At 40.6% G+C, this 8,071-nt stretch overlaps 1 protein-coding gene across 1 annotated transcript in view; it reads right to left on the reverse strand.

Annotated features, from left to right (window-relative positions):
- The window catches only part of LOC104541427 (chromosome unknown open reading frame, human C4orf19), a 2,044-nt gene extending 204 nt beyond the window's left edge, over positions 1–1,840 (reverse strand). The window contains exons 1-2 of the mRNA XM_010185487.1: positions 1,809–1,840; positions 1–760 (exon numbers count right to left, since the gene is read on the reverse strand). The exon at positions 1–760 is cut by the window's left edge and continues 204 nt beyond it. Of these exons, the coding sequence (XP_010183789.1) occupies positions 1–760; positions 1,809–1,840 (792 nt within the window). The remainder of the gene's footprint in view (positions 761–1,808) is intronic.
- Positions 1,841–8,071: the final 6,231 nt, after the last annotated feature.

Below are 8,071 nucleotides of genomic sequence, written 5' to 3' on the forward strand. Positions count from 1 at the left end.
ACTTGCAGAGTCAGTTTTAAAAGGTTCAGTACCGCTTTCCTTCATAGGCAATGGTGGAGTTACACAAAGGTCCTGGTCCTGTATTGGTGAAGGCCCACTGTTTTGGTCTGAATGTACACAATTGACTGAAAAGCTGTATTTTTCAATGTAGTTCCTGGTTTGACTGCCATTTTGGGGATAATCAATATCTGGCAGTTGTATGGCATAGTTTTGTGTCTCCAGTACTGCACTTCCGTTGAGAAAGACGCCGTCTCCTGCAGAATGGCAGTTCCCATATTGAATACTGTTTGGCTTGATGCAGGCTGCCTTCCTCTGCCTGCCTGCCTCTAGGTCAAGTTCATGGCTAGACCTCTTTGATCTGGTGTAAAGGTCTCTGTTGCTGGCTGAAGAAGACTCTGCTGATGGGCTGGAAGTGCCCTGTTCACTGGCTTCTTCCACTGAGTTTGTGTTGGGATTGAGTACGGAGTGCACTCTGGTGCAGGAGGTGCCACCGTTGACTGCAACATCAAGCTTTGCAACACACTTCACAATGCCATCCTCTTGAAAATCATTGCCTCCATGGTTCCAGAGAGTTTCTTTTGTGCTATTTGCCTGAAGTGTTTCTGTCTTGTTTAGCTCATCCTTCTGGGGTTCATTTTTATGTTCTTGAATTTCAGTGTTATCTTTGAATTTGAATTTATTGCCTTGTTCATTGTGTTTGTAGCTGTTTACTTCATGAATGCCTCCAGGTGATTGTACTTCTTCTGGATCAAATATATAGCTGGAATAAGGAAAATTTGTAGAGCAAATGTTAATTATGCTATTAAGCTATATAACTAGGAAAATACTTAAACTTCATTTTTAAGCTGGTGATCTTGAGGGACTGGTGTCACTAAACTTTACCTGGAGTCCTGAGAATGAGCTAAACTGAATGAAAATTCTGAACTGTGCTGCAGGATGCCATTTTTCTGGGACTGACCCTAACTAACCCCTGCACTGAGATTCACCAGGAGCATGAGGAGGATGTCAGAGGCCCTTGTGCTGGTCGTTGCATGCTTCCAGCTTTATTTTTTATTTTCTCTGGGAGGTAGGTTAGCCAATGAGTAGTCATCACATAGATTGTTGATTAATACAGCCTCATGTAGCTGCTAAAATATCTCCCTTTTCCCCCCCTCTTTTTCCCTTTCTTACTTAATTTTTCCTCTTGCTCCTAAATTTTTCTTGACTTATTTTTTTCCAGAGCCTCTGTTCTTTATCTCCCCTCTTTCTCTCATAACACCAGTTTTCTTTCCCACTTCCTTACCTGTTCTAGAGATGTGGCCAAGTGAAGAAGTAACTGTCAAGGTGGGGCTGAGGCGTTGTCTTTCTAAAACTTGCTACTCCCCCTCTCCAGGGAGACTTTTAGTGTGGGAATTGATCACAAATAACTACATCTAAAAGCTGTGATGGAAGCAAAGATCTGCAGCTCATTTTCATTGCTTAGGAGGAGAGGGAGGATCTGACAAAGTCTGTGCTCCTCATTCTACTGAATCAAGGGAAACTCATGCTAACTAAATGAGAAAAAACTTTGCTGAAGATAAGTTCAATGCCACACAATTTTTCTGTGGGATTGGAATTATAGAAGTGGACCTCAATTACAGTAAATCAAAAGGGTATTCAGAGGAAATAGATATGCCTGTGCTCTAGCATGACTTTAAATATACTGTAAACTTTGGGAAAACTCCAACTTTGTAAATAAGCTTAATTTAAGCAACAAGTGTAGAAGAGCACAGACACGTGTTTTAATGCACTTATTTTATTCATTCTAAGCAACTCTTGTTTTATTGTACCTTTTTAGCATTTTGCAGCACCTGCACCCCATCTGGATTTTCTTTAATCTGAAAAGAGAGAGAGGGAAAGCAAGGGAGAGGGGAAGTGAGTGAAGCATTATGAAAATAATGTATGGACAATCACATTGAAAATGTTGCTCATGTTTAGGGTTAGAAGGGTTATATTAGCTAAAAAGAAAGATGCCTGCACAAGAATGGATGCAGTACAGTTCAAGGTCTTTCTAGGCCGCTGTCTTGCATTGACAACAGCCTTTAAGAACTGTAAACTTCTTCATCAGATTTTTCCCCAACTAAACATAGCGGTGTTCTCCCAGAATATTTTCCTAAGAAATTTTATTATTTGGAGGCTCCTAAATCAAAAAGTATTAGGTGTTGGTAGTTGTTTTTTTAATTTTTATTTGGCAGCTATTAATGGACTTCTTTTCCCTGAATTTCTCCAGCTGTTTTCTGAGCTCCCATACACTGCTAGTATCTACAGTATCCTTTACTTGGCAGTTTCACATCCCAGCTTTACCTGTGTGAAGAAGGACCTGCTTTTGTTTGACTTGAACCTGGTTCTAACTAACAGTACTTGATGCCTTCTAGTTCTTGTATTAGAACAGACGGTGAGCGTCACGTCCTGTTGTCACTACAGTACAGATCCTGTACTGCCCCTTCAGTTGTGATATGCAGTCTGCAGTATCCTCATCTTCTGAAATATTACCCATGCTGACATCGTTTTGCGTGTGCAGATTGTCCTTGGGGTGGTTCTCTGGGTCTTTTGCATTTCAACACCCTTCTTAGATGAGGTGTGGGAACCACAAATGCAGAGTTCTCAAGGTGTGAGGAACCAAATTTATTCTTGCCTAATAAATCCTATCCCCACTCAGTTGGCTCTGTGGCAGCTACTGAGCACTGAGGTGACTGTTTTGTGGAGCTGTCTCTTAGACACAGGCATATTGCTGGGATTGGCACTCTATTCTATGCAGTGTGTTGCACCTGCATTTTACTAAGGTAAATTCTTCAGAGTTTGACTAGAGCTAGCAGAGTGTTTGCATTTTGCTATGTCTCTGTATATTGCAAGTTTTCTGTGTGTGTGTGTTGTTGCCTAACCAGTGAGATGCTAAGAGCTATCTATTACATGGTTCATATACCAAAGTCTTTTATTATGGGAAGAAATAGTTTGTTAATTCGGACCCTTGAGAATTTTTATGTGCTGAACCTAAAGTGAAGACACAGATCTTTTGAGCCAGCAATGTGTCCTCATGTCCAAGAAGGCAAATGGTATCTTGGAGTGTATTAGAAGTACTGTGGTTAGTAGGTCGAGAGAGGTTCTCCTTCCCCTCTACTCTGCCCTGGTGAGACCACATTTGGAATATTGTGTCCAGTTCTGGGCCCCTCAGTTCAAGAAGGACAGGGAACTGCTGGAGAGAGTCCAGCGCAGAGCCACAAAAATGATTAAGGGAGTGGAGCATCTCCCTCATGAGGAGTGGCTGAGGGAGCTGGGTCTCTTTAGCTCAGAGAAGAGGAGACTGAGGGGTGACCTCATTAATGTTTATAAATCTGTAAAGGGCGAGTGTCAGAGGGAAGGAGCCAGACTCTTCTCAGTGACAGCCAATGACAGGACAAGGGGCAATGGGAGCAAGGTGGAGCATAGGAAGTTTTATGTGAACATGAGGAAAAACTTTTTTACTGTAAGGGTTACAGGGCACTGGACCAGGCTGCCCAGAGAGGTTGTGGAGTTCCCTTCTCTGGAAACATTCAAAACCTGCCTGGGCGCGTTCCTGTGCAACCTAGTCTAGGTGATCCTGCTCTGGCAGGGGGGTTGGACTGGGTGATCTTTCGAGGTCCCTTTCAACTCCTAATATTCTGTGATTCTGTGACTCTGTGATCTAAACATCCCAAAAGCCTAGGAAAAAAACACCAACATTCTCTGTGGGTTGGGGCTATCTTATGTCAAGTTATTCAAGTCAGGACAGGTTATTAATATGTTTTTTCCGTTGTTATTCAACCTCTTTTTCTCTTGAGATGCTCTACAACCTTGCATACTTTTGCCGTTGTCTAAGGATAGCAGCTCACTTCCCATAAAACAGAAATTGATGATGCAAGGTATTTTCTAGAGTAATTTAATCACAAAACACCAAAGGAAAGTAGTATTGATTTTTTTCTTACCAGGCAGGGACTGAACTGCATACCAGTGACTAAAAAAATTACAAAGAAATTACAATCAAAACTCTCTTTTGTATGGACCTATTTTCTCACTTTATTTCCTAAAATCTGACTTCCTCTGGTGCTAGTGCTGAACAAAATGCCTGATATTGAGCCCCTCATTCCTGTAGCTTCTAAAGGCCTACAATTATTCAGCAGCTGTTTTTTGCTAGGGTATAGCTGCTCCTACCTGTGGTTTTCTTTTGTCTTTGTTTGCATGTGCATTGTTTTGGAGCAGAAACTTAGGAGTAGCCACAAGCTTGCTGTAGCTTGGTGCATGTTGGGGTGGCTTGTAAGGCAGCTGCTTTGCTTCCTCTGGCTTGGTGCTGCTTCTCTCTCTTCCTTAAATGCACTCTCATGTCCATGTCTCTAGTGGTCTTGTGCTGTGTGTTGTCACCCCTCACCCCTCAGCAGTGTCATAGCAGGAATTCTGATACAGGGTTTTCATCTGAAGAGGATGCAATGAGGTGAGGTGGCCGTGGGTACTGATCCTCCTTATGTGTAGTTGCTCTACAGCAGAAAGGCATTTGGACAGTTTCGACTGGATTTGGGCTTGTTTGAGCTGGCTGGGGTAGCCATCTGTTCCAGCCAAAGTGGAATTCTTAATACAACTTGCTTGATCAAGTTAAAAGCTGAATTAGCTATAGCCTTTCTTTAGGTTAAGACTGATTTGTAGCTAATTCATTTGAGCCAAACGCTATGTGGACACTTTTTTGGTTTGACTGACATCTTTAGTTTAGCTTAAACCTACTTCTAAACAGAAAGAACAAAACTACGTAAAGTTGACCAGCTGTTGATAGACTCAGCCTTAAAGACTCGGTGGTTGGCAGGTTACCACATGTTAGGTAAGTCACTGTGTGATCTCTTTTCATGGGAAAGGAATGTAACTTGGCTTATGCTAAGCCTCTTTCTGTGCAGCCTCTTACCATCCCATGAGTGCCATGGGCTAAGAGTATGCAAATATTGTTTCAGCTCTGCCAAATCATAACTTCAGTTGCCACCAGTTGCTATGTGAGCCCACTGAACTGCCCACACAGCCTTTGGCTTGGCTTTAAAGTGTATAGGTTTGGTGAAACCAGTCCTGGTTTGTATGCAGACTAGTTCTGAGAACAGATACCATTTCTGGCTGGGTGTGGGCACCCCGGGTCAGGCTGCTTCTGTTTAAACTTTTATCTTTTAAACTTTTATTTCTTACTCAGTGTTTTTATTTATGACTTCTGTAATTTTAAATCACAAAATCTTGCTCGTAGGTTTTAAACATTGGGAAGTGCTAATTGCTGTCCTTTGTTGTAAAAATGCTTGTGATCATCATAGAAGGCAATTATAAATGGAAATTACTGTTGTTGTTTTCATAGGAAACACTTTCCTGGTTGTTTTTTTTAAATTGCAGTTACTGTTTGAATTATCTCTGCAGCTACTGCATTAAGCTTTTCCACTGATTAGTTACAACTGGATCTGTCCTCTGGCATGAATAAACTATTACATATGGAAAACACTTTATGTTGTATTATCTTATAAATTATTTCACATCCCTGAAATAGGAGTATGGTTTTACAATGTCACTGTCTGAACACTGGTTTGTTTTTTTCCTCGCCCTGTTCTTCCATATTTATAATAATCTTCAAGTCAAGTTGGAAAATAACTCTGAGGAACAAATTGCTTTTATAGCATGACAAGACATGTTTTAATCCTACTTTTTTTTTAGGTCCCTTGCTCTAACGATGTGTCTATTGTGTGATGTTCATAGTTCCATTAATGGATAAGTAGTATTAATAAGATCCCATCTGGAGCAGTTTGAATCAAGCACATGTTACAGACTTGCAACAAAAAAGGATTAGAGGGTCCAAGCAATGGATAATGACAGGTTGTCTGATACTGAGTTTAGAAACATTGCATTCTTTTATGTTCAAACTTTTTTTGCCTTTTCATAAGTTGTTTATTCTATTAGATATTCTGTGGTGCTAAATTGATTAGATAATTTTAGATGAGCATGGAGTGATGCGGAATACTCCCTTGCAGAACACTTTGGGGGCTAATTTCCCCCTCCCCCCCCCCCCCCAAAAAAAAAAGACTGCCTGTCTAAAGCAGCAGGAAAATGCTTGGCCTTAACATTTAGATTCTCTGAATTCAGCTCAAACAGCCATTAATCCTAGACATCATTCTTTCTCAATCATGAAATTCCTGAAGGCCTACACATTTCTGTCACTGGTTATTATGCAGTCACTTAATCCTGAACACTAACCCATCATCTGGCATTAAAGCTTTTCTAAAATGTTAAGTACAGATTATTTTTTTTGTTGTTGTTTTTTTTTTATTGACATGCACTGGAGCACTTGGAGCATTTACAGGAAGAACATGGAGCTGTTCAGGTGAGAAGCAAAAAATTATTTTTTCTTACTCTGCTTAAGTTTGAACTTTCATTCTCCAGCTTTGAGTGCCTCCTGTATCTTCTAAAGTGTGGCTCTGGGGTTGAGCTTGTTCCAGTTTCTACAAAATAATCAGATTCTTGCAGCATGAGAGAGTAGGGATAATCTTGTGGTTTGCATATTCAGTGTCAGTGCTTGCTTCAGTTACAGTTATGATACTTTTCTACAGTGAAAGAGCTGGAGGATGCCCAACTCTGTGTGTTTCCCCCAGTAACCCAAGCAGAGCTTTAGTTGACCATGCAAAAGATAGTCTAGATATAATGTCCTTGCAATGTATTAAAAGAGTATTGACAGCGAGACCAGGAAGACCTGATGTTATGAAAGATTGACTTTCTTCCTTGAAAAGAAAATTATGCAGAAGAGCAACTATTTTAAAATATGTTGGAAAAAATCCTGCTACGGTTATTAAGGAGGAAGTAATGAGACTTAATTTGTGGACAGCAGAACACCAATCCCATCAGTAAAACAGATGCTGAAAAAGGGGAAGCTGTTAAATATCTTTATGGTGGCATCCGCTAAGAGAATGAAATGGGACTCTTCTTAAGTGTGAGATTTGCTGAGGGTAACAAGAGTAGTGTCTGACTCCAAAAACATAACCTTGCATTACAAGCCACAATGTGCTTTAAGAGAAGTCTGCTTTGCTTTATCAGATTTGAGAAACGCAACGTATCTGATTTTAAATTATGTAATAACATAGCTTCTATTGTCTATTTAACTCTAGCTGTGTTGTGAATAAACAAAAAGCAAACAAAAGATGTCATGAAACGGGAAGGGCAAACTTTTTTGAGAAATAAAAATGGTTTGACAACCTTTCTCTATTCTTGGAAATTTACATAGAAACAAAAAGGCCAATCTTATTTTTGTTCATGATCTTTTTTTTTTTTTTTTTTAAACCCTCCAGAAGCAGAGGCAGAAAGGTGAGGGGAGAGAATATTAAAATAGCCTTTCCAGTAGTTCTCCAGTTGATAAACTCTGGCTTGGTGACTTTTGACCAGGGTCATTCTTTTCAAGCCAGTTGTGTTTTTGTTTGTTTGGATTTTTCTTCCTCTAAACCCTGGCACTTTGAGCTTTTGCTGTTTCTTTGCTTTTCTCTCTCCTCCATCCTTTCCTACTCTAGATCACAAAGTAAGGAGTTTTTTCCTATGTGCATATTAACTGGGCTGCTGAGCCTGAATGATGATCTCCCAGGGGCCAGGGACATATCTTGCTGTTCACCTTTTCCAGTAGAAGCACCTTTCAGACCAGACCCTGCCGGTGTCTTCCCCATCAGTCTGCTGTGCTTGGTGCTCCTCGGTGAAACCTGTCCCTTCTCAGGGTACTGGCTTGAGCTGCCTATCTCTGTGCTATGAACACAACCCTCACTCATCAAAATTAAGCCTGGTTGCCTCGTTACTAAGATAAACACAATTTACTTGGTTGGGGTTTTTTTGCTAGCAAGTTCTTATTTAGATGCCAAATGCTAACCATCTAGGAGATGTATTCACAGAAGCAAATATAGGAAGAGAAAGTTTTTGCAGGGAAATATGCACAGAGGGAATACAAAGAATTTTGAGTGGGAATAACCTTAGAGAGCTCTAGCACTTGGCAAGCTTCTCCTAGTAGGAGCTCAGAAGATTTTGGAGGCTGTCCTTAGCATGTGCCAAGGTCTAA

The sequence above is a fragment of the Mesitornis unicolor genome, unplaced genomic scaffold (genome assembly GCF_000695765.1).
Source record: "Mesitornis unicolor isolate BGI_N332 unplaced genomic scaffold, ASM69576v1 scaffold9485, whole genome shotgun sequence".
NCBI classification, from domain to species: Eukaryota; Metazoa; Chordata; class Aves; order Mesitornithiformes; family Mesitornithidae; genus Mesitornis; species Mesitornis unicolor.